This window comes from Taudactylus pleione, unplaced genomic scaffold (assembly GCF_031769625.1).
Source record: "Taudactylus pleione unplaced genomic scaffold, aTauple2 ptg000036l, whole genome shotgun sequence".
Classification (NCBI taxonomy): domain Eukaryota; kingdom Metazoa; phylum Chordata; class Amphibia; order Anura; family Myobatrachidae; genus Taudactylus; species Taudactylus pleione.
This window is the reverse complement of record NW_028284438.1, coordinates 5333929-5361618: the sequence shown is the minus strand read 5'-3', so window position 1 is coordinate 5361618 and position 27690 is coordinate 5333929. Positions and strand designations below refer to the sequence as shown.

Below are 27690 nucleotides of genomic sequence, written 5' to 3'. Positions count from 1 at the left end.
ATCCCTGGTGATGCTCTGCCAGGCCTCTACTGCAAATGTCTTCAGTTTCTGCTTGTTCTTGGGGCATTTTCCCTTCAGTTTTGTCTTCATCAAGTGAAATGCATGCTCAATCGGATTCAGGTCAGGGGATTGACTTGGCCATTGCATAACATTCCACTTTTTAGCCTTAAAAAACTCTTTGGTTGCTTTTGCAGTATGCTTCGGGTCATTGTCCATCTGCACTGTGAAGCGCTGTCCAATGAGTTCTGAAGCATTTGACTGAATATGAGCATATAATATTGCCCAAAACACTTCAGAATTAATTCTGCTGCTTTTGTCAGCAGTCACATCATCAATAAATACAAGGGAACCAGTTCCATTGGCAGCCATACATGCCCACGCCATGACACTACCACCACCATGCTTCACTGATGAGGTGGTATGTTTTGGATCATGAGCAGTTCCTTTCCTTCTCTTCTCTTCCCATCACTCTGGTACAAGTTGATCTTTGTCTCATCTGTCAATAGGATGTTGTTCCAGAACTGTAATGGCTTTTTTAGATGTTGTTTGGCAAACTCTATTCTGGTCTTCCTGTTTTTGTGGCTCACCAATGGTTTGCATCTTGTGGTGAACCCTCTATATTTACTCTTGTGAAGTCTTCTCTTGATCGTTGACTTTGACACGTATACATCTACCTCCTGGAGAGTGTTCTTGATTTGGCCAACTGTTGTGAAGGGGTTTTTCTTCACCAGGGAAATAATTATTTTGTCATCCACCACAGTTGTTTTCCATGGTCTTCCGGGTCTTTTGGTGTTGCTGAGCTCTCCGGTGCATTCTTTATTTTTAAGAATGTTCCAAACAGTTGATTTGGCCACACCTAATGTTTTTGCTATCTCTCTGATGGGTTTTCAGCCTAATGATGGCTTGCTTCACTGATAGTGACAGCTCTTTGGATCTCATATTGAGAGTTGACAGCAACTGATTCCAAATGCAAATGTCACACCTAGAATCAACTCCAGACCTTTTACCTGCTTAATTGATAATGAAATAACGAGGGAATAGCCCACACCTGTCCATGAAATAGCTTTTGAGTTGATAGTCCCATTACTTTTGGCCCCTTAAAAAGTGGGAGGCACATATTGAAACTGTTGTAATTCCTACACCGTTCACCCGATTTGGATGTAATTACCCTCAAATTAAATCTGAAAGTCTGCAGTTAAAGCACATCTTGTTTGTTTCATTTCAAAACCATTATGGTGGTGAATAGAGGCCAAAATCTGAAAATTCTGTCAATGTCCCAATATTTATGGACCTGACTGTATATATATATATATATATATATATATATATATATAAAAACGAGGTGCAAAGTCACTAAACGTGACAAACACACAGCGTCACTCCAGGATTTTGAAAAATATATTTACTGCAAATACAACGTTTCAAGGCCTTCTGGCCCCGTCGTCAGGTATACAAAACATACAAAACACAAACGTACACTTACTTAAATACCCCACCCAGTGATTGCTGAAACAAGGACTGCCACTTGGCCGCGATCATGTGACCGGAGGGCGCGAGTCGCCTGCATAATGACGTCACGCGATTCCCCTCCGGAGGTTGCCATGCCAACCTGATACACTCCTGCGACCAGTGGCTGTCTACAAAGAAACAGCACATAAATGTGTGTAAACAAATGCTCATATAACACAGTACTGTCAATGTTAAGTACATCTAGTAGCTTATTGTGACATCACGAAGAAATGTATATCATAGCATACCAAACTGGAATCAATAAAGTGAATACCAGGTGCAATATATGCCATAAACAGCCTATACATACTGATAGCAGAACAGAGGGCCCAATGCAGGATAAATGACAGTAGCCCACATCTCATGATAGTATACTGGAGGGGACAAAATAGATACCCATTACCCTGACCAAATGAGTAATCAGCCACTAATGAATGATGAAAAATAAAAAAATAAAAAATTGCATAATGACCAAAATCAGCAAATTAGCAAAAACATAAAAAATGTCAATAGGATACGCCATACCCTCAACCAAATAATAATGTTGAAAAAAGGTTTATAGAAATGAATTCCAGGCAATACGTTCATTAAGGCCATGGGGTTGTACGGTGTTCATTTTCATGTTGGACATCAACCGTTCAAACTCTCCCATCAAATTTACCTATAGATGGAGCAAGACCAAAATAGACTTTTTGGATGTAAGCATCTCTATCGTTGATGGAAAAATTACAACATCAGTGTTTCATAAAGACACTGATAGGAACACCTTACTGGATAGTGGCAGTCATCATCCTCTATCTTTGAAAAAAGGACTCCCCTACTCTCAAATGATCAGGACTGTACGGATGACTAGTAACAACCATGAGTTATCGGATCGTTTAGATGACGTTGTGCATAAATTTCACTCCAGGGGTTATCCTTTAAAACAGCTTATGGCTGCCAAACAGCGGGCCTTAGCTCTTAATAGAGAGGATTTGCTAACTACGAATTTAAAAAAAACAGGTCAGAATCGTTTCCCCTGGGTCACGACCTTCTCTACCTCAAGTGCAGTAATACCTCAGGCTTCGAGAGCGTTTTGGCCTATTGTGTCAGGAGACAAGGATCTTCCTACCTTTCGGAACATTCAACCGATGGTATGTTATAGACGTGGCAAAAATTTGAAAGATCTATTAGTTCATGCAGATATAACAGATTATCACAAGTCTGGAGACCCTACGACAATACATAAAAAGCCTGGATGTTATAAATGTCCATCTTGTGTGACGTGTGGCTTCTTGCAGACAGGAGACTTTTTTCATCATCCACACACTGGCAAGAAATATAAGATCAGACATGTGTTGTCATGTAACACCAAGTTTGTCATTTACCTAATAACATGTCCATGCTCTTTGTGTTATATAGGCATGACCTCTCGTGCCTTTAAAGAACGCATGGCTTTGCACAGGTCAGCCATACGGATGGCTCTGTCTGGAAGAGATATCGATCAGCCGGTTGCCAAACATTTCAAGTTAATGGGACATCAGTTATCCACATTGCGCTATAAGATCATAGACCACGTTCCAGAATCACCTAGGGGAGGTAACAGAGTGGCAGCTCTTACGGAGCTGGAAGCTAAATGGATTCTGAAAATGAACACCGTACAACCCCATGGCCTTAATGAACGTATTGCCTGGAATTCATTTCTATAAACCTTTTTTCAACATTATTATTTGGTTGAGGGTATGGCGTATCCTATTGACATTTTTTATGTTTTTGCTATTTTGCTGATTTGGTCATTATGCAATTTTTATTTTTTTTATTTTTCATCATTCATTAGTGGCTGATTACTCATTTGGTCAGGGTAATGGGTATCTATTTTGTCCCCTCCAGTATACTATCATGAGATGTGGGCTACTGTCATTTATCCTGCATTGGGCCCTCTGTTCTGCTATCAGTATGTATAGGCTGTTTATGGCATATATTGCACCTGGTATTCACTTTATTGATTCCAGTTTGGTATGCTATGATATACATTTCTTCGTGATGTCACAATAAGCTACTAGATGTACTTAACATTGACAGTACTGTGTTATATGAGCATTTGTTTACACACATTTATGTGCTGTTTCTTTGTAGACAGCCACTGGTCGCAGGAGTGTATCAGGTTGGCATGGCAACCTCCGGAGGGGAATCGCGTGATGTCATTATGCAGGCGACTCGCGCCCTCCGGTCACATGATCGCGGCTAAGTGGCAGTCCTTGTTTCAGCAATCACTGGGTGGGGTATTTAAGTAAGTGTACGTTTGTGTTTTGTATGTTTTGTATACCTGACGACGGGGCCAGAAGGCCTTGAAACGTTGTATTTGCAGTAAATATATTTTTCAAAATCCTGGAGTGACGCTGTGTGTTTGTCACGTTTAGTGACTTTGCACCTCGTTTTTATATACTTCATTCTTCAGCGAGCACCCAGGTCCATTACATCAAATTATAGTGAGTGCCGAGCCGTTTGGATTGTGTATATATATATATGTATATATATATATATATATATATATATATATATATATAGCAATTACGGCCAGCACTCCAAAGGGCTAAAGATATAATGTGCACTTGATGCCTTCCTAAATTACCTATCCCTGTGTTGGGAAGGAAAAAATGTATACAGCAATGGGTGGCACTACCGGCGACTTCACAAAACATACAAACGCTCGTGATATTAAATCAACGTTTCAGAACTCTAATGAAAGAAAGAACCTTCAGTAGAGTTCTGAAATGTTGATTTAATATCACGAGCGTTTGTGTGTTGTGTGAAGTCGCCGGGAGTGCTGCCCATTGCTGCATATATATAATGGCAGTGCGCTAGATATTTAATTTATTTTCATGGCTCCGATAATGGATTGTTTGTTATTGGGATCATTGGGGAAGCTCATAACACATTTAAAGCAAGTAAGGTTATTTAGGCCAAACTGTGCTGCTGTGCTTAGCCGGGGGCCCTATCATCTTTAGGAAATAAAGGAGTTACTATACTTATCTTTGTTTGGGGGATTTGTTCATCACTGGTTGCTGTCACTTGTTTGTGAATTTATAGCACTATTACAGCAGTTTGTTTATTTTGCAAGTACAAATAGATCCGAATATTCTATGAAGGACTTTGGAGATACATGACACAGCTCTGAATGACATTTATACTTTTAGTTTTTGAGTTTTTGCAAATGTATCAAACTTTTTTAAGAGTGGAGAAGTGGACGAGTAGAGAAGTTGCCCATAGCAACCAATTAGCTTTTAGTTAGTATTAAGGTTTGATACATCTCCCCCAAGGTGTGTACAATGACGTTAAGTTGTGCTGTTTTCTTTATTCACTTTTTGTTCACAATTATGGGAGTCTAGGGCAGAGATTATTTTGTCCTGATTTTGCTTTTTAAAATGTTAGGTGTTATAGTATAATACCAGAGGTTCCCAAACGCGGTCCTCAAGGCTCCCCAACAGCTCAGGTTTTAGAGATATCCATGGCTGAGCACAGGTGGTTAATTGAAATTGAATAATTAAGTCACCAGTGCTCAACCATGGATATCTCTAAAACCTAAACTGTTGGTGAGCCTTGAGGACCACGTTTGGGAACCTCTATTGAGGTTACACTGAACTTAAGGTTTTTAGCAAATTTGTCCTCTGTACCTTTAATGCCGTACATTACTAGATTGCTGGCTAGTCAGGGTCATATTAAGCACTAAGGGCCTGATTCAGAGATGAACGCTAATGCCGCAGCTGCTACGTCTGTGTACACAATGGATGTGCATAAATATGCAGTTGTTACAGACACCTAGATTTGTAATTTGACGTCCGTCTGTGTACAAAGATGCAACATCGGTCGCAAATCTTTTGATAGTCGGCCATCTGTGTAACCCTATAGTCGCGCAGAATGGCCACGGGAAGTGCGATGCTGAAGCCATGTTTTCTGTGTATGGGCTCGCAGTCGCAGTCTCCAATACGCCCCAAAAACAGTAGTGACACACCTGAGTTTTTGCTACCACTCCCCTATTACCTACCACAAATGCTCCCTGACCATTGATCGACCACACTGCGGGAACATAGCCACTGCTACCGCCAATGGTAATGTAACTTGATGCATGCGCTGTACGACTCAGACACATGCTCAGATCTCGATAATCACTCAACTGCATAAACATCGGAATTGCGTCCATCTCTGAATAAGGCTCTAAGCACAGTAGCCCTCTCATATAAACTGTACAGCAAATCGTTCCTTGCATAACAGCAGAAAAAAAAGGTAAGTCATGATCAGTCAGTTATTTTGCCAACATACTAAATGTAGGTGTACACTATGCATTAAGCGGGCTGATCAGACGATTTTCGACTGCTTGCTCCGATAATCTCATAGTATGTACGCAGCCCCAGGGCCAATTATCCTTCCAAAACAATCGGATGATTGGAGCTAATCTGCTGCATGACATTTGTTGAAAAACGATGAGCCGATATTGTGCACATTTAGAAGTGTGTAAGTATTTTCAGTCATCTGTCTGACATATCTGCCCATAATTCATTTAAAAAGCCAACTTTGTGATGAGCTTTAGAACACTAGAAATCGGATGTTCTCAAGATTGTTTCACCACTGAGAAAAACAGAAAGTTGGTCGGATCCAGGGGGAGAACTATGGGAGACAATAGAGACACCTGCCACTGGGCTTCAGCACTGAAGGAGCACCTCCTCCATTGCCCACAATATATTCACCCCACTTGGGGCTGTAACTATGTACCCAGAGTTTACCGTCATGGCCGCCCAATACATGGCACCTCTTCCCGGCACCTGAGAAGCCACCATACACTATTTGAGAGCTCCATGTCAGACCATCAGCTGTAGCTCCCCTCACACACAACTCTTTGTCTCACTCCTCCCTGGCAGCAGCCCTAGCTGCTCGGACACGCGCAGCAGTCCCGGCGCATCCCCTCACCAACAATTTCCCATCCCACTCCTCCCTGGGGACAGCCCTAGCCGCTGATCCAGGTAGCAGAGTCCTGAGTGGCTGCCCCAAGGATAAGCGTGACAGCAGATCTTCCAGGAGTTGGATGGCAACAAGTATGCATCAATGGAGCTGCGGGTAAGAGGGCATGGGAGGCGGTGGCCTGGGGCACCAACGACTGAGTCTGGGGACAGACCTTTTTGGAGCAACTTCCCGGCATGTGATGCAGTCGGTAGTAGACTGGGCATTTTGTGATTTGTAGTCCCACCACAGTGGCAGTCTTACAGTATTTTGACTTAAATTCAGTCCTCAAAGCCACCACATCAGGAGGTTTCCGCCTCCATCAGGGGCATCAGGAGGGCTCGCCATCCCACATCAGGTGGCTTTCACCTCCATCAGGAGAACTCTGAGCCTCATGCTATTTGCACCCTACAGGTCACAATCTTATCTGTGACTAATGCATACAGATGTGTCCACATACATCTATCCTCCGTGTGACACATAATACAGAGTGACTCGGTAGTGCTGAGCATCTAATTGTGCTAATTTTTCACTTCAAATGCGTCTTATTTGCACAGCGATGTGAATAGAACGCACAAGCAGCTTCTTCTGATTAAAATGATCTGCGGCAGGCCTATATTCTGTGTGCAACTGCAGGTATATCTGCTTGTGAAATGCTACATTACAGTGTCAGCGGCTGTAATGGCGGGGGGCACCAAATTATAACTTGCCTCCGGGTGTCTGGGATGAACTTATGCCCCTGGTTGCCACTCCCTAACATAAGTTCTGTTACAAAACTGTCAAAACTACAGAATATGTATATGAGGTGTGGCTAGTAGATGCAGTGTAGACTTGGGTGCAAAGGGATGTGTGTTTAAGTTTATATCTTCCAGTTATGTCAGTCGGGATGGAGTCCCATACCGGCATGCGGGATGCCAACGGACTAAATACCGGTGCCGAAATCCTGACAGCGTCGTGATCCCGGCTCCAGCATCCCGAAGGCAAGTATTGGGGGTTAGGGGAGGGTTAGGGTTAGGCACTAGGGGGAGGGTTAGGCACTAAGGGGGGAAGTTAGGGTTAGACACCAGGGAGGGAGGGTTAGGGGTAAGGGTTAGTGTTAGGTTTCTTACCTTATGCTGTTAGGATTCTGACCGGCGGCATCCCGACTGTCGGGATCCCATACCCAACCCATGTCAGTCTGGCTATGGAATTAGCACAGGAAATATCCACCAATCGCCATTTAGTGCTAATACTGTATCTGTGACACAAGACAGGAGAGAAGAGCATAGTACTGTCTTACTGTAATAAAATGTTGTTATTTCTGTATTCATTACCAAGTCATCTCAGTGTTATAAGTAATTGTTGCAATAATTGAAAGTGCTGTCACTGAGAACATCCACATGGTGAATTCAGGTCACATAAGGCTCATATTGTGTATTGATTTCTGTACTCTGCAATCATTTTATTTCAATTAAACACTGCAATATTATTATACTACCATGTTCACAAAATTAGATCTAATATTTGCTTAGGGAATCCTAGTGAAGAGTGTCTTTCTGAATATGTTTCAGTTTTATAATTCAATTATGGCTATTTACTGATTTGAAAGGTGCAAATCTACATTAGAACCATAGCAACGAATGAGACATTTACTTGTACTGACTGGTAATAGCTAGAAATGAGCAAAACCATGTAGAAATGTAATGCAAATCAAGTTTTTTTAATGGTGGTACAATCTTCATGCATCGATTTACATTCCCAAGTCTGCATAATACCATTCCACTCTGCATTTGTAAACTTTTACAATTTTCAGAATGGAGCCGAGACAGAAAATCAAATTATTCTGCTGTGCAGAAGGGGTGAAATGTTGAATAGCTCATCTCTAGTAATAGCTAATATCTGATTGGTTACTATGGATTTTGTGTAGATTGTACAATGTTACTTTTGCTTCATTATTATTGGTTACTGGCAGAAGACATTTAACCAGTAGCATAACATCCTCCCGGTCCTCGAAAGGGGCAGAGTTTGATTAAAAGTATAGGTTTCTGGTAGTATATGGGTGCAGTTTGATTTTGCAATGTTCAGTATAAAACCACTATTGCAGCAAAGCAGATCTATGTGGTGTGTGGCTGCAGGGAATTGGATGTGTGGCTGCACACTACATAGATCTGCTTAGCTGCAATGGTTTTATACTGACCATTACAACTAGCTTCATATAGTTAGAATTGCAAGGCTTCCTATGCAAATGCAAATAGCTAATGTGAAAGGGGTTTGACTGTGATGTGTGAGGTCCTGGGTTCAAGCCCTGGGTATGACATTACCAAGAAATGTGTGTTTTAAATACATGGGATGCAAATGAAAGTGCCCTCCACTGCCTAGCCCCTCTCTCACCTGTGAAAGTGACAGCATCACCGCAGGGACCGAGACAGCACTGGTTTATCAGTAGGCTATGTATTGGGTAGACTGTATCAGTCTTTGAAAAATAAATTGCAATACATCCTGTTCCTGTTCGTCTGCATAAGAGCATTTTTAATTGTCGGTATGCAGGAATACTTATCCTCTATTTGTAAGTGCTGTCCCAACAATGAATAGACTTATTTGTTTATTACCCAGAGTCCAGATGTGTGAGAGAGAATTTTGCAAACAGAAACCCATAGTCTTCTATTGGCAACACCAATAATCAATGTCTAGTGGGCACAAACTTCGGAAAATTATGCTTTCTGAAGCTTTCTGCACATGGGCGTATTGCAGCCCCATAGAATCCTATGTGACTGCTGTGTCGCAATACCACAGAGGATATCTCCGATATCTGCTGTGGATCTTTTTAATACATATGAGAATCCATAAGTATTGCACTGACATGGAGGTGAAGTAGCCAACAGAGCTCTTCCTTGTCTGTGATGGGCTGTGATGTCATGTTTGGCTGTGATGTAACCACACTCCCTCTCTGAGGAGCAGAGAATGCTGCTCCCATTTCCCAATTGCTAAGGTAAAATCAGCAGAGGTGGGGCACAGCTTTTAAGGAGGAGGGGGGGACATTGGCCCTCATTCAGACCCGGTCGTTAGATGCAAGCGGTCGCTCCGAATGAGGGCGGCCGCTTGCATCTTGAAGTGCGGCCTCCTGGTCACTAGCTAAGCTGTGGGTTACCACCCACAGCTCTAGCGAGCGACCAGGATGATGGTCGCGATGGTCAAGACCTTCGCGACCATCGGGGCTTGCAACGAGACCCTAAGGTTGGGTCTTGGCAACCGCTAGCCCCAGGGAGCTTCCTGCTCTGATCGAGCAGGAAGCTCCCCACTGACATCACTACTGATGTTAGTGCGGCCGCCCACAAAACGGCAAGCGTTCCGTCATGAACGCCTCCATTTGTGAAACCACCCCCCTGCCCCGCCTACAAAACGGGCCGAGCTGTTGATCAACATCGGCAGCCGGCCCTTTTGTAGTGAGCTCTGGAGCGAGAGAGTTTCTCGCTCCGGGGCTTGCGCACGCACAGTGCGGCCGCTGCGCGTGTGCAGGGCCTAACCATCGAGCCGGTTGCGAGCGCTCAGCGCTTGCGACCGACTCTGAATGAGGTCCTGAATGAGATCCATATTCTGAGGAAGGAGGTACCTCGGTGAATACCACATTGCTTTTTAACTAAGCATGTCCCTTGCTCTACACGGATCAAAATATGCTGCAAATAAAGTACACTGCATGTAAATACTATATGTATGTGCTGATAAACAAGTGTTTATTATAAAAAATAAAAAAAATTGGATAATGAGGTGTTTTACCTCTCATGAATCATCATGAATAACAACATTGTTGGGATTTGTTTTGCAAAGTTTCAATGAACAATTACAACAGTTTCAATGTCACTGATGTCTCCACTCCAATTCTAGACACAAAAGACAGCCGTGCCCCTAAAGCGTTTCGGCAAATGGACATGCTATGCTGATTTATCACATGTATTTATTTGATGGTAAATACTATTTAATTTAATAATGAGGTTATGGTGATTCTTATTTAAAATGGGATGAAGGGATTATTCGGTTAATGCTGTGATCCTCTGAAATTACAGCATTTACAGGAGGTAATTCAATTAGGTACAAGTTGGGTCCTGCAAGCCGTTCTCACGGCAAACTCGCACCACGAATTTCAGCTGTAATTCTATTGCATACTCGCATTGTTTTTTGTGTTTTCTTGAGCGCACCCCCTGAGCAGGTGAAAAGGTAAGGAAAATCTTTATCTTAAGGGAAAAATGTCGGCACACAGTGCAGAACCTCTGGTACATCCCTGATAATTAATAATTATCCATCTGGAGGGGTTTAAAATTAAATAGCATAATTTGGCTAATAAAGACATGACAGTTTTCAGGTGAATTTCTCTAAAATGCTTAATAATCAGTTAAATAATGTGGGGAAGGTACGTGGAGGTGTAATATTGATGGGAGAAGGGTTTTCGAACTTACAGATGGGAGCTAAAAGTTTTTATTTTGACTTCTTAAACTGCAAAATCACTGTACAAAGATTTGCCTGTACCTCAAAATGCTAGAAAGACTTTAATTTAATGAAAAACACTTGCTGGCTATCATTTTTCAGCCATTATTAAAAAGTGCAAAAAAACAGATATTTGACACCTTTTGTTATTGCCAATAACAGCCTTCTATATGGTCCTGCTATATCAATTGTCACTTTTTTTGCGGTTCAGGACAGTTTCCTCACTTTTTCATGTTCTTCTCTCATTTAGTTTTTGTACAAGATTTGCACAACCTCGCCATGAGTATCACGCATTGGCATTTCTAACTGGATTGCGCGTTTCTTGGGTGTGCGCATTAGCAGAAAGTGTGTGAGTTTCATGAAACAAATTCACATTCTCAAACTCGCACCTAATTGAAATCCCCTCCACAGTGTATCTAAAAAGGATGGCAAGGGTTGGGAAGCAGTCTAGCACTGGCTTGAATGATAGACATACCCCTTACATACTAGTCATGCACACTCTGACAAGCCAGCATGGAAACCCCTCTCTAAAAACCCTGCATTTGCTACTCTCACCTGTATTGAACCCCTTTTCCCCTTTATTTAAGTGTTTCCATTAACTGGAGGCAACAACAGTCAACTACCTCTAGGTTAGGTAACCAAATATGTGATAGGGTAACAAGATTCATGAATAACAGAGAAAATACGAGGTCATTTGTGAATACTGTGCGTGGCTTGTCTCCATTCTGATTGCAACATGTCTTGCCACTGCAGCTGTTGAATATCTACTGTAGATTGGAATGTCTGTCGTCTCAGCAGATTATCATGTTGATAAATCATCTCTAATCATTTATCTAATTAGACAATGTTTTCTTTTTTCAGGATTCCAGATTCAATGCGGAAGTCGACCAAATTACTGGGTACAAAACACAAAGTATTCTTTGTATGCCAATTAAGAACCACAGAGAAGAGGTAAATTATGCAATTTTGCCCTAAATATACCCATTCCTTGAGTATGTAGGTCAACAATGACAATTTAAATTGTCTTAAATTAGCTATAAAAGAGATAGAATCTAAGAACAATTCAGTGTACTGTAACTCATAAATTACGAGAAGTCTCTGTTGCTGTCAATGCATGTGACTAAAGTTCATGATAATTGCATTTCCTTTGTTCAGTATTTTATGAGACAAATTATTTCTGCAGAACAGATAAAATATATTCACATATTATATTTACTGACAGTCACTGAAAACACGACAGTATATCTATCTCTTATCTCCTTATCTCTATTATACTCTATTTTCTATTATTTCCTTATTCTTATCTATCTTCCAGCAAAATCTCTTCCCAAAACACTGTGCAGCTGATACACGGGTGACTTACTGTATGTAAGTTTGTGGAGGGTATATTGCGTGTGTTCACACTACTCTTGCACAGAAATGGGCACGCGCAAGTTAATCAGAAGTGTACACATTTCAATCGCATCTACAGTTAAGAGAGAAGAGGTGTATCTGTGCTGTTCTCATGTAGGTAAAGTTCAGTGAGGGCTGTGCTTCCATAAATGCGAAATATAAAGACTTAAGTGACTAGTGTCCCTATGGCCACATATGTCAGCTTCTGGTCCTATACGCGATCAATCTAAAGTTAGTTTGGCAAATAGTAACAAAAAAATATGTCACAATGAACATATCAAATATATCTAATATAATCAATGCATTTATAATTTTATTATACATAGCCAGAATGTCGTGGGCACCATAGCAACAGTTGGAAGGGGCCCCCATCCTAATACTTTTAGCGAGACAACTATCTGTAGCAGTTGTTTATAGTTGTTAATTTTAGTTCACATTATGCCACAATGTAGTGCTGCCAGTACACATTATTCCACAGTGCCCCTATTCACATTTTACCTTACAGTGTCCCCAGAATATATTATGCCAAACTGAAGTGCCCCCTATTTACAATATGCCACATTGTCGTGCCCCAGTTCATATTATTCTACATTGTAGTGCTCCCAGTTCATGTTATGCCACACATTAGTGCTCACAACTCATATTGTTCAGCATTACAGTGCCACCAGTTCATATTATTGTTACAAGTCGCGATCACGATTTGTCTCCCTCAAGCAGTTCACCTTCCCTGGATGTTGTTGTTTCGGTACCCTCGGTTCCTAGGTGATCGGCACACCTCAGGATGTCACATGCTATCCTTAGCACTGCGTGATTGGATGGCCCTCCTATTTGTACACACTGGCCTTCTGCCACCTCACTGACTATAGTGTTGCTGTGGGTTCCCTCGGCTCGGCTGCATGGTCAGCGTTCTGTTCATCCTCGTGGTGAAGATTCTGGTTTTCCTGTAGTGGCTTCTGTGCTGTCTCCAGCTCTCCCGCTTCTCCTATGGCTTCCTAGCCGCATCTATACCACCGTGCTGCCATCAGCTCTCAATGCCGCAGCACCTACTACCAACTCTCTACCATTGGCTTTTGCCGTACCATTGGCACCTTAGCCGCACCAGCAGCATCTGGGCTGTCCCCGGCTCTCCAGCTTCTCCTAGGGCTAATAGTCGCACCAATACAACCATGCTGTCATGGGCTCTCAATGCCGCAGCACCTACTACCAACTCTATACCATCAGCTTTTGCCGCACCATTGGCACCTTAACCGCACCAGCAGCTTCCGTGCTGTCCCCGGCTCTTCAGCTTCTCCTACGACTTCCTAGCCGCACCAATACAACCATGCTGCCAATTGTTCACAAAGTCGCAGAACCTACAACCAACTATCTACCATCAGTTATTGCCGCACCATCGGCACATTTGCCGTTCCATCAGCTCCCAAGGCCTCAGCATCTACTACCAACTTTCTATCATCGATTATTGCCACACCATCGGCACACAAGCTGCACCATCTGCATATTTGCCGCACCATCGACTCCCAAAGCCGCAGCATCTACTACCAACTATCTACCATTGGCAATTGCCGCACCTTCGCCACATTTGCCACACGATCGGCGCATTTGCCGCACCATTGGCTCCCAAGGCCGCAGCATCTACTACCAACTTTCTATCATCGGCTATTGCCGCACCATCGGCACACAAGCTGCACCATCTGCACATTTGGAGCACCATCGACTCCCAAACCCGCAGCATCTACTACCAACTATCTACCATTGACTATTTCTGCACCTTCGGCACAATTCCCGCACCATCGGCACATTTGCTGCTCCATCGGCTCCCAAGGCCGCAGCATCTACTACCAACTTTCTACCATTGGCTATTGTCGCACCATTAACTCAGTGATAGGAAAGTTATGGGTTAGTTACTTTTGTTTCCCTATGCCAAGGATGGGGAACCTCAGGCCCGGGGGCCGTATAAGGCCCCTGGAATAATTTGGTCTGGCCCTCTGAGCTCTTTTCTGCTAGCCTCATCTAGCTAGCAGGGTGCCTAGAATGTCACCCTGCAGCCAGAATCTATGCAGCAGTGCCGCCTGGAGCATCCTTAAGATGCTCCAGGCGGTCACACCGCTGCCCTTACAGGATCCTCAGGATGATCCAGGCATTGCTGTAATCACTGCCGATTGAGGCTCCGTCCCCGTGTGACATCACACGGAGGGGGTGTGGCCTGCACCTGGCCCGCGAATAATGTTGTATATATCAAAATGGCCCTTGGCAGAAAAAAGGTTCCCCATCCCTGCCCTTTGCATACATAAAAGGATTTGTAATGGACAAGGTGAAGTCATTAGAATTCTAGAATGATTCCAAGCAGATCATTGCTTACACTTTTTTTTAAAATGTTACTCTTTCAAGTTTTGGTGATCCTGCTCCTGTACAGAAAATAGACAGAAAGGAAACACAGAAAGTGCTGACAGACATTGAAATGCTGGAGACATTGCATTGAGCTGTTTATCTTTCATTTTTAAATATAGCTGACATCATGAAATTGGGTAGATCAATGTATCCAGTAAACACATTCATCCCCAGTGACAATCATACACATTTTAAATAATATTTTTTATAAGAAGATTGAGCCAAAATGACTACTTTGAACATGTATCATGCTGTCATTTTTGCATTAAAGCAAAACACTGTTCTGATTTGTAAAACATCCCATTCAGACCTCTTTAGTCCATAACTTTGCCGAGCTCTATGCCGTGTTATCATACCACATCTAAAAAGAGCGATGACAGATAGCAGGCACGAGATTCGCTAAACCAAACATCACAAGCTACAGGAAGTATACAAAGAATGTAACACAACTGAAAATATACAATTTAACAGGATGTCTGTGTGATTTTATGTGCACAAAAAGAAATAACAGAATTTCTTTGGGAAAAAGGGGTGAACACAAAGTCCCACCAGAAGCTTTCACTTAACCATAAGGTTTTCATCAACTTCACTGCAGTGCTCAGCTGACACATTTCTCTATTTGGGCTTTTATTCAATGAATCAGCCACTAAATTACCATCTGCCTTCTACTGCTGTCAGCTGCTTATCCTCAAAAAGGCAAAGAAAAACAGCTTTACAAATATGGTATGAGCTGAACAAACCCAAGTGCTGTAATCTACTTGGGGAAGCTGACACCGCTATTGCAAATGTCATTAGAACACAACAGTAGTTTACAAAGCACTGCGTTATTATCCTTCCAGAGAGGTGCACTGAGTTATTAAAAATGTGTGTTTCACAAACTATAACATCTTTCCAAACGATACAGTGTGTTTCTGCTGCCAGTATTTACTGTGTACAACAGCTGTAGGGAAAAATATTTGTCTTTATTTGCTGGGTTTGAATCTGTGAGCTGCAGAAATGTTTCTGCAATGTGTTGTGAAGAATTTAGGTTATTTTTCCAAATGTTATGCAAGGAGGGTCAGCTTTTTCTTATTTATCAGAAACAGGCCATACTGATGGATGCAGCTATATTGGCCCCAGCTGCGTGATTTTGCTGGACATCCTGATTAACCTGAGGGTTAATCGGGTGTCCGATGTTCGCATGGTTGATTCGATGGCTGTGTTTTTGGAAGCAGCAGCGGAACACAGAAGCCGACAGTGGGCGTCTTTTTACTTAAGACGCCTCCTGCGGATTTTAGTATGGCCTCTGCGTAGAAAGACATGACATCATGCGCTCAGGGGGCGTGGCTGACACAGAGCGCTGTAACACCCAGTTACGACGCTGCTTTTAGCGGTATTTGCATAAAATGACAGAAGCAAAAGACACACACATGGTCTCAAAATCAGGCCCATAATTTCATGATGTAACGTGCGCTGGGGGTGGGGGGGCAGCAGGGGCTTACTTATGGTGCTGAAAGTGCCCTGATACGGCAATGAGTAGGAGTGTAGATCGTTTTTATTATGTTATTGAAGATATTTGCATAAAAACTTTGCACCTTTTAGCCTAGGCTATGAAACATCCTCAGCCTATAACTATAATTAACTGTGAAAACTTTTTTAGACTGTTGAAATGCTGAGAGCTATGTAAGAACATAGGTATAGTATAGGCAGCTATGTACGTGGAATTTTATGTGTGTATAATACAGAAGAGATGCTAATATATGTGTACATGTACATCCATGTAAATTAATCTGATGTCAAATAATGAGTAAGTTCTGATGACGCCAATTCTAAAGGAGAAAACTACTTTGAGGTACTTCATAATACCCTAGGCTAGAATTAAAATAAATAAAACAAATTAAGCCACCCACTACATTAATGCATTTGTGTAACTGTTGAACGTAAGGGATAAAGGCTGCATACGGTATGCAATCGGGAAGCCGACAGCCTAAATACCTGGAGCCGGCTTCCCGACTGTCATATCCCGGCAAGGGTGAAATGCCGGGCGTCTAGATGTAGACGCCCGGCATTTCCCCGACGCCGGGAGTTCGGCGCCCAGCATCCCGATCATAGCAATGCCGGGCGCCGCGAGTGGACAGCCGCGGGGGGGAGGGTTAGGTTTAGGGCTCCCGGGGGGGACTTAGAGTTAGGCACCCCCCGGGAGGGCTAGGGTTAGGCTAGGGGGAGGGAGGGTTAGAGTTAGGCACCCCGGGTGGGGACTTAGGGTTAGGCACCCCCCCCGGGGGACTTAGGTTTAGACAGCGGGGAAGGGGGTGGTTAGGGTTAGGCACTTAGAGGGGGGATTAGGGTTAGGCACTTGGGGGGGGGAGGTTAGGGATAGGCACCCCTAAGGAGGGTTAGGGTTAGGGGGGTACGATCAGGATTTCCAGCGCTGACGGGCTTCCGCTGCCGGGATCTCTGCTGATGTCGGGCTGCAACTGCCGGGAATCGAACTGCCGGCCATGCGGCCGGCAGTATTTCATACCAATTCCCTGCATACATATGGTGTTTCTTAACGTCCAAAGTATGTTAAGTTAAGCACAGTTCAGCCTGTAGGTAGATTGTTTACTCTCCATAATGTATAATACATTGTCGTAATAGCAAAAAACTGTGAAAAATAGACAAGTCCAGTTAAAGCAATGACGTCAATGGGATTAATGACACCCAGTGCGACCAAAAAACTCCTGTCCGAAAAATGATTGCGGCCCACCCTGGCAAGGGGGAATTACCTCGTTTCACCCCCCCCCCCTCCCCGTGTCCTCACTCTGGGGGCGTGTCCAACATTCCCAGAGATGCCGGGCTGCCCCACTGCTGGCTCCTCCTCAGTGATCGGGAGCCAGGTACTGCACAATAACATTACAGTGCAGCGCCAGGCTCCCGGTCACTGAGGAGGAGCCAGCATTTTGGTATCACACCCTCGGAGTGTGACAACCACTGCAATCCGTACCCCCCCCCCCATTCCCCAGCAACCCCTTAGTGATGCCACTGAGTTACGGTGCTGCTATTTAAGTAGCCTGTGCTTAAGAATGGATACCCTTAAAACCTGGACTATTAGCGTGCCATGAGGGTCACATTTGGGAACCACTGCCCTAAACTATTTATTTTATGTGTAAGTTAGTTAAGGTGAATAATAATAATAATAATTTTATATAGTGCTGTTTCTCTAATAGGATGCTTTTTACACCACCCAGCAATTTTGCTTCAGTAAAAGAGCAAACTATGGGCCTGATTCAGACCCACTCGCGAGCGGCTGTCCGCTCGCAAGTGGGTCGATGTTATGGACTGAGCATGCGCACGACGGAGGGAGCTCCGTCGTGCGCATGCACCAGACGCGACGAGCGAAGGAAAGTCCTTCGCTCGTTGTGTCCGATCAAAGGGGGCGTGCTGTCAATGTTGATTGACAGCACGCCCCCTTTGGTGGGCGTGCCGGGGGCGTGCCTCCCTGACGGGGGCGTTCCCACGGGAACGCCTCCCGTCAGAAGCTGGCCCACTGACATCACTAGTGATGTCAGTGGGAGTGATTTTGGCTCTGATAGAGCCAGAATCACTCCGGAGCTTGCGGTTGAAAACCTCAACCGTAGGCTCCGGCTCGCAAATTCGATGGTCGCGATGGTCTCGACCATCGCGACCATCACAATGCACGCTCGTATAGCCTGTGGGTGGTGACCCACAGCTATACGAGCGTCCAGGAGGACGCTCCATGAAAATGGAGCCCGGCCCTCATTCAGAGCGTGCGCTCTGCTCAGAGCGTACGGCTCTGAATGAGGGCCTATATTCAGATATTTGTAATTGAACGGAGAGCCTTTTCCCCTTAGATGGATTTGTTCTGTTGTAATATAACAGGAATAGACAGTTTATGTCCATGAATGTGGCTTATATGGAAATGATCATCTCTGTCTGCTGAGAATATGAAAGGGGCTAAGTAGGGCAAATTGAAAATGAGAAACATCTTCGTTGTTGAAACTTATGTAACTTTGGTTGACAAACAATAAAATATTGATTATATTTTGGGTACTCTTGCCATGGAAATGTAACCATTGCCACAAAAAATTAAACAGTGTATTTTAAGCTATGTGCGGAAGCAAAATATATTTAAGTAATACAATTAAGAAAACTAAAAAACAAAGTCTGTGTTTGTCTTGCTTAGGCTAAATAACAAACTAGCAGCAAAATAAAGTTCTGTATCCTTTGCAACAATATTTCCTATTCAGCTTTTGAAAGATATTCACTTCAATAGTTGTCATAATATTCAAAGCCTGAGCATCTGAATAAACGTAGGTGTGAGCGTCACGTCGGCTCACAGCCAATCATATCACTTCTGCCAGGTACACACTGACGTTTGTTTTCTCAGGACTCATTTGCCACCTGTGTTCCGTCTAATAATCAAATGCACTCACAGGTATTTCCTGTAGAGTCCCATTCAAGTGAACAGACAGTATTTTAGGAGAAAATCTGCCAAATTGCCAAAAACAAAAACAACAAAATATCTGCTGTATACATATTATACTATACATGATTTAACTTATTTATTTAAATCACCTCCAGAATTCAGTAATGGGCACCAGCTACAGTACCATGTGATGGCTGCTGAGTAGGTTTATAGACATCTTCATGTGACCATTATACCTACTTTGCCCTTCATATCATATAAAGGTCATTTTTTTGCAGCATGGCAGTCTTTACAGTGCCAGTACTTTTTAAGTTTCATAGATGCATTTTACTTAGTGTTTAATTATTCTAACTGGGAATCAGAGTAAATTAAGATCCTTTTGAGCTATGAGAAATAAAAATATATATATATATATATATATATATATATATATATATATACAACAGAATGGACGGCACTCATGAGACTGATGAAAATATAAAAAAGACCATGACACCGGTCAGCGTGCAGTCAACGTTTCAGGGACCTCTCCTGACCGGTGTCATGGTCTTTTTTATATTTTCATCAGTCTCATGAGTGCCGTCCATTCTGTTGTATGTATGTTCTCATAGAGGACTGGCACCAGGGCAGTTGGTGGAGGAAAGGAGTGCCGGTAACTGATGATTACAAACAAGCTCATTACTGGTACAGTTCTGGATTTTACTACAGTTACTGACCAGTTCTTGAACCACATTTTTTACACCAGTCATTCAGAGTTGGTAATAGGTAGTTTTTGCTCCAAATAAACTTCAAGACATAAATGTAATAGGATACTTATTGCAGATGGTCAGATGTACATCATAATTGGTCAGGATTTGTATATATATATATATATATATATATATATATATATATATATATATTATATATATATATATATATATATAAATATATATATATTTACACACACATATATATATATATATACACAGTATATATGTGTGTGTTTATAGAGTTATGCAGAGTATGTTAAAGAAAACCACACATAGGTAAGATAGCTAAAATGTGTTCTTTTTATATTATTTACAGGCATTGTATGTATTACTTACTAGTCAATTCTATGGCAGGCAGAATATCTGATGCTACTATCCTCTCACATAAGTACAGCAGCTGGCCTTTTTCCCATCTTTGATGTTCATGGGACGTGTTTCCTGTACGAATAATAGTCTGTAAAAGACGACTAGTTTGCATAAATTTGCTTTGTAAATGATACAACCATTCATGTTTCCTGTGTCATGTGGTTTTATGTATGTAAGATTTATGCGTCAATCATTAATTGATGTTCATATTTGTAAGGTTAAAAATGAACTCATTTTTTATTTGTTCAATGATTGAATCAGGTAGTTGGAGTGGCTCAAGCAATCAATAAGAAATCCGGATGCAATGGGACATTTACTGAGCAGGATGAGAAGGTAATGTAACTAACTATGTCATATATATATATATAGATATATACAAAATCTAGAACGTAAATACTATAAAGCGCTGTATGACAGCTTTAACTTTCCCTCATGATAAACACTGTTTTCCATCCTGGAGGTGTTACATAACCACTAAGGGGCATATTCAATTAGCTGCGATAAGCCGTTTTCTGCAAAAAAGATTCGCCGGTGACATCACTTCGCCAGGCGAAAACTTATCCCCGTATTCAATTCCAAAGACTATTGGCCAGTGCAGAAAGTCAATGCATTGGAATAGGCGAAAAAGATTCGCCTATGAAAGGTGGCAGAAAAAAGTGCAGAATTGGAGTTTTGGGGTGCAAACTTTCGGGAACCCCCCTGCAGCTTTGGGACAGTCCCCCAAATGTAAACTGTGTCAAAAAAAGTTTAAAAATACTTAACACCCCAAAAAAGCACTTTTATTTTGGGGGTGAAAAAGACCAGTTAGGGGACAAACTTAAAAACTAGAGGAATAGACTTATGGGGGGTCCCCAATTATGGGGCAGGTGTTTTTAGGATTGCAGGTGCTTGTGGCAGGTTGATTATATTAATTTTTTTAAAACTTCACATTAGCGACTTCAAAATATGCTTACACCCATTTTCATGTACCACAAATTTGCTGGGACTAGTTATTTTGATTAAATAATATTGCTTAATGCCATTCTTCACCACTTATGCAAAGATGCTAATAGCAAGCAATTGAGAAAACGTAAGTACCCATAATAGCTTTATTAGGGGTACTAGAATACCCCTATAGTGATCCCCTATGTTAGTGCAGCTTTTCAGGGGGTACAGACTGTTTTCCCCATTTTTGACAGGACTTTTCACCAAGGCTTAATTCGCCGGGTTCTGTTTTTGCTGATTTTTAATTGTATACGGGGATAAGCAGGGACGTGCACAATACTTTTTCGCATTGAAAACCAGTGATGATGGCGAAAAGTCCGGCATGCCAAAAGTACTCGATTTTACGCGGCTGATTGAATGTGCCCCTAAGTATTGTATGCAACTGTATACTGGTCTTTATCTACCCACATTCTGTGTCAGTTATCTGTAAGTGCATTGAAGGAATTATTATTTTGTTTTTCTTTTAAAAATAATATAATAAGAATTATTATTATTATTATTATTATTATTATTACTTTCTTATTGAAATGATACACTCACCCAGAAACTTGCAGATCATGCTTTGTAGAATATACCCTTTCCATTCTGAATTATTATTTTGCCCAATTATGTATCATAGGTGACTGAAGAGACTGGTTTTCATTTTATATTTTAAAATTATCTGAAAAAATACTTTCAAATCTATAGTTCCTCCTTAATGAATACATATTTCTGCACTTTACTAAATTTCAATCCAGCAAATTACTCTTGATGTAAACACGTATGATAGCTAAATTATTACCACACCAATAAATGCCTGAATAAATATCTAACTGCATGTAACAACCTGAAATCACAGTGAATCCAATTATATACAATATATTTTACAATAGTTTTTCTAAATCACAGGGACTGTATAAAAGCCTGTACCGCTGGTACTTTATATTGGAAAGGAGTGCAGCTATTTGAGCTGTAGTCATTTGTTTCAACAGGTTTTACATCATTCATCTTTATTTTGTGTAGCTAAATGTCTTTGTTTTAATCATTTTAGGACTTCTCAGCTTACTTGGCATTCTGTGGGATTGTACTGCACAATGCACAGCTGTATGAGACATCACTGCTTGAGAACAGACGGAATCAGGTATAATTTTAGCACTTCTTCTAGGATTATTTTCAGACATTCAAGGCTGGACCAACCATTCAGCAAAATTAAACAGTTAAGGTGCATACACACACAACGATTTTTTGAACGATTATCGTTAAACAATATCGTTTAACGATAATCGTTTGTAAAAATCGTTCACTTTCTGAGTCAAAAGATGAACGATTTTCGTTCATGCGTGTTCACATTTGTAGTTTGTAGTTCAGTCAGACTTGTCAACTCAATGATTTTCAGTAAGGGAATATGCAAAAATAGTTTGTAGTTCTAGAAAATCGTTCATTACATTTAAATGAACATAGTAAATGAACAACTTTAGTAAACGATTTTAGTTAATTTTTTCAAGGGAGAAAATAGTTTACTAAAATCGTTCATTAACTAAATCGTTGTGTGTGTATGCAGCTTTACTCAGTTTGCGCCAATGGCCGGAGCATCTAAAACACTGAGGGGTCCATCTATCATTCTATATTTGCAGTTATATCCCTGAAAACACCCGTGTTTGGAGGTTAACTGCAAATATTAAGTTTCCCCTGGATGTATGAAGGAGGGACTGCAGCAGACACTGGCAGCTGCATCCCCCATAGGTTTCTATGGAGGATGCGTTGCTGCCAAATTTACCAACATCCGGAATGCCATGCATTCCGTATATTGGCCCCCACAGACGGCGGAGGGTTCCTCTCTGGCAATGGCGGCCGTGCATGTGCAGCAGCCCTGTCAGCTCTCCGGGCACCTCTCAGGAATGGGCTCCTGTCCCTGCATGTGCTGCATGATACATCCAGGCGCTACGATCGCATCTTGCAATGCGATCATGGGTGGTATTGTCATGCCCAGATCGCATTGCAATTGCCATCATTAATAAATGGGTGGCCGAATGAGTGACAGAATGAGATGATACAGATTAGGGACCCATTGCTACACGATGGCAGAAAGTGTTGCCACAAAGAGGAGAGGGGAAATGTGTTGCTACAGGGGGGTATGGGGGTTATTACAGAGGTGATATGCAGGAATGAGTCACAGAATATGGGTGGGTGGGAGAAATGTGTTACTGCCAGGGGCACCGAGAAGTAAGGTTGGGAACTAGTACTACTTCCTGGACGGCTGGAGGGACCTCCTGGAGACCCCGGTCAGTAGCACATCGGGCAGGGAAATAGAGGAGATTGCTGCTGCTCAGTGACCGCAGTCTCTCTCCTCAAAACATCCTGTGTGCTGGGCCGAGGAGCATCCAGGGAGACTTCTGAGCAGCAGTAGATTCCTTTATCTCCCTGCAATTATTACGGGGGGGGGGGGTAATCACATTGATGCCCCCTGGATCTGCCCCTGGCTTCACGCCATCAATCATAGCGCTTTGTGCTTTTTAACAAATGTTTTGGGAGGGGTGTGGTCACTCCACAAGATTTGGCCACGCATCACCTATAGAGATGTTGGAGGTATTACTGCAGTTGTGAGCAGGGTATATTTATTACAGGGAATGGGAGGACTAAAATGTGTAGTTAAAGGTAAATATATTACAACAGTGGTGAGGATGAATGTGCTACTACAAGGGTGGGAGGGGGGAACATTACAAATAGTTAGGGGGTGGATAACCCGCTCAGGGCTTCATTTACGAAGCAGAGGCTTTTGTAAAGGGAAAATTTCAAACAGCACTTGCAGTCATTGTAAAGCATGCCGGGCTGCACACTAAGTGTGAGTACCATTTATATGTTCACCCCCAACCTGCCGCTTCGTACAAAAAAAGGCTTCTAATAGGGAGAAAGACAATGATCATAGGGAGAAACACAATGATCATAGGGTGAAACACAATGATCATAGGGAGAAAGACAATGAGAATAGGGAGAAAGACAAGCAACATAGGGAGAAAGACAAGGAGCATAGGGAGAAAGACAAGGATCATAGGAAGAAAGACAAGGAGCATAGGGAGAAAGACAAGCAGTATAGGGAGAAAGACAAGGATCATAGGGAGAAAGACAAGCAGCATAGGGAGAAAGACAATGAGTATAGGGAGAAAGACAAGCAACATAGGGAGAAAGACAATGAGCATAGGGAAAATGACAAGTCGCATAGGGAGAAAGAGAATGATCATAGGGAGAAAGACAAGCAGCATAGGGAGAATGACAAGGAGCATAGGGAGAAGGACAATGATCATAGGGAGAAAGACAAGGAGCATAGAGAGAAAGACAAGTAGCAGGGCCGGATTAATGGGGGGGCGACAGGGGCGATCGTCCCTGGGCCCCCACACGTTAAGGGCCCCAACACCCATCGGGGTTAAAGTGGACCGGAGGAGACGGAACCAGTTCCGCCTCCTCCGGCCAACCTAACCCCTGCGCTGCAGGGAGGCTCCATTTACCAGGCTCCCTCCCTGCAGCGGCAGCCAGAGTCAGAGGCTTGAGCTCACGTGAGCTCCAGCTTCCGGCTCACGCAGTGCACTATGGCAGAGACGTCATGACGTCTCTGCCATAGTGCAGAGGAGCAGCCGAGAGGACTGCAGTGGAAGCGAGGCTTAGCTTAAAGTAAGTATGAGCTTTTTTTTTTCTTTTAGTGCAAGCGGCCTACTGGGGGCATTACTGGCAGGGGGCATTACTACAGGGGACATTACTATTGGGCACACGCCCAATTACTACTGGGGGGCATTACTATTTGGGGCATAACTACAGAGATATTACTACTGGGGGCATTTATACAGAGGGCATTACTATAGTGGGCACTACTAATGGGAGTATTGCATAGGGGCACTGCATAAGGGGCACTACTACAGAGTGCACTGCATATGGGGTACTACCACTGTGGGCACTGACACTACTGGTGGCTCTGCATAAGGTCCCCTTTGCGCATGACCCCAGTTTGTCACATTTAATAGGGGCCCCCACATGTTTGTTGCCCAGGGTCCCCCACAGACCTTAATCCAGCCCTGACAAGGAGCATAGGGAGAAAGACAAGGAGCACAGGGAGAAACACAATGAGCATAGGGAGAAAGACAATGATCATAGGCAGACAGACAATGAGCATAGCGAGAAAGACAAGGAGCATAGGGTGAAAGACAAGGAGCATAGGGAGAAAAACTATGAGCATAGGGAGAAAAACGATGATCATAGGGAGAAAGACAATGAGCATAGGGAGAAGGACAAGGAGCATAGGGAGAAAGACAATGATCATAGGGAGAAAGACAATGAGCATAGGGAGAAGGACAAGGAGCATAGGGAGAAAGAAAATTAGCATAGGGAAAAAGACAATGATCATAGGGAGAAAGACGAGGAGCATAGGGAGAAAGAAAATTAGCATAGGGAGAAAGACAATGATCATAGGGAGAAGGACAAGGAGCATAGGGAGAAATACAAGGATCAAAGGGAGAAAGCCAAGGAGCATAGGGAGAAAGACAAGGAGCATAGGGAGAAAGACAATGATCATAGGGAGAAAGACAAGGAGCATAGGGAGAAAGACAAGGAGCATAGGGAGAAAGATAATGATCATAGGGAGAAAGACAAGGAGCATAGGGAGAAAGTCAAAGAACATAGGGAGAAAGACAAGGAGCATAGGGAGAAAGACAAGGATCATAGGGAGAAAGACAAGAAGCATAGGGAGAAAGACAAGGAGCATAGGGAGAAAGACAATGATCATAGGGAGAAAGACAAGGAGCATAAGGAGAAAGACAAGGATCGGGAGAAAGACAATGATCATAGGGAGAAAGATAAGGAGCATAGGGAGAAAGACAAGGATCATAGGAAGAAAGACAAGGAGCATAGGGAGAAAGACAAGCAGTATAGGGAGAAAGACAAGGATCATAGGGAGAAAGACAAGCAGCATAGGGAGAAAGACAATGAGTATAGGGAGAAAGACAAGCAACATAGGGAGAAAGACAATGAGCATAGGGAGAAAGACAATGATCATAGGGAAAATGACAAGTCGCATAGGGAGAAAGAGAATGATCATAGGGAGAAAGACAAGCAGCATAGGGAGAATGACAAGGAGCATAGGGAGAAGGACAATGATCATAGGGAGAAAGACAAGGAGCATAGAGAGAAAGACAAGCAGCATAGGGAGAAAGACAAGGAGCATAGGGAGAAAGACAATGATCATAGGGAGAAAGACAAGGAGCATAGGGAGAAAGACAAGTAGCAGGGCCGGATTAATGGGGGGGCGACAGGGGCGATCGTCCCTGGGCCCCCACACGTTAAGGGCCCCAACACCCATCGGGGTTAAAGTGGACCGGAGGAGACGGAACCAGTTCCGCCTCCTCCGGCCAACCTAACCCCTGCGCTGCAGGGAGGCTCCATTTACCAGGCTCCCTCCCTGCAGCGGCAGCCAGAGTCAGAGGCTTGAGCTCACGTGAGCTCCAGCTTCCGGCTCACGCAGTGCACTATGGCAGAGACGTCATGACGTCTCTGCCATAGTGCAGAGGAGCAGCCGAGAGGACTGCAGTGGAAGCGAGGCTTAGCTTAAAGTAAGTATGAGCTTTTTTTTTTCTTTTAGTGCAAGCGGCCTACTGGGGGCATTACTGGCAGGGGGCATTACTACAGGGGACATTACTATTGGGCACACGCCCAATTACTACTGGGGGGCATTACTATTTGGGGCATAACTACAGAGATATTACTACTGGGGGCATTTATACAGAGGGCATTACTATAGTGGGCACTACTAATGGGAGTATTGCATAGGGGCACTGCATAAGGGGCACTACTACAGAGTGCACTGCATATGGGGTACTACCACTGTGGGCACTGACACTACTGGTGGCTCTGCATAAGGTCCCCTTTGCGCATGACCCCAGTTTGTCACATTTAATAGGGGCCCCCACATGTTTGTTGCCCAGGGTCCCCCACAGACCTTAATCCAGCCCTGACAAGGAGCATAGGGAGAAAGACAAGGAGCATAGGGAGAAACACAATGAGCATAGGGAGAAAGACAATGATCATAGGCAGACAGACAATGAGCATAGCGAGAAAGACAAGGAGCATAGGGTGAAAGACAAGGAGCATAGGGAGAAAAACTATGAGCATAGGGAGAAAAACGATGATCATAGGGAGAAAGACAATGAGCATAGGGAGAAGGACAAGGAGCATAGGGAGAAAGACAATGATCATAGGGAGAAAGACAATGAGCATAGGGAGAAGGACAAGGAGCATAGGGAGAAAGAAAATTAGCATAGGGAAAAAGACAATGATCATAGGGAGAAAGACGAGGAGCATAGGGAGAAAGAAAATTAGCATAGGGAGAAAGACAATGATCATAGGGAGAAGGACAAGGAGCATAGGGAGAAAGACCATAAGCATAGGGAGAAAGACCATGAGCATAGGGAGAATGACAATAAGCATAGGGAGAAAGAC

General features: G+C 43.1%; 1 protein-coding gene across 2 annotated transcripts in view; it reads left to right on the top strand.

Annotated features, from left to right (window-relative positions):
• PDE5A (phosphodiesterase 5A) overlaps positions 1 to 27690 on the top strand; it is a 198272-nt gene that overhangs the window by 40098 nt on the left and 130484 nt on the right. For both annotated transcript variants that reach the window (XM_088452221.1, XM_088452220.1), the window contains exons 3-5: positions 11803 to 11892; positions 20509 to 20580; positions 22262 to 22351. In XM_088452221.1, the coding sequence (XP_088308347.1) occupies positions 11803 to 11892; positions 20509 to 20580; positions 22262 to 22351 (252 nt within the window). The remainder of the gene's footprint in view (positions 1 to 11802; positions 11893 to 20508; positions 20581 to 22261; positions 22352 to 27690) is intronic.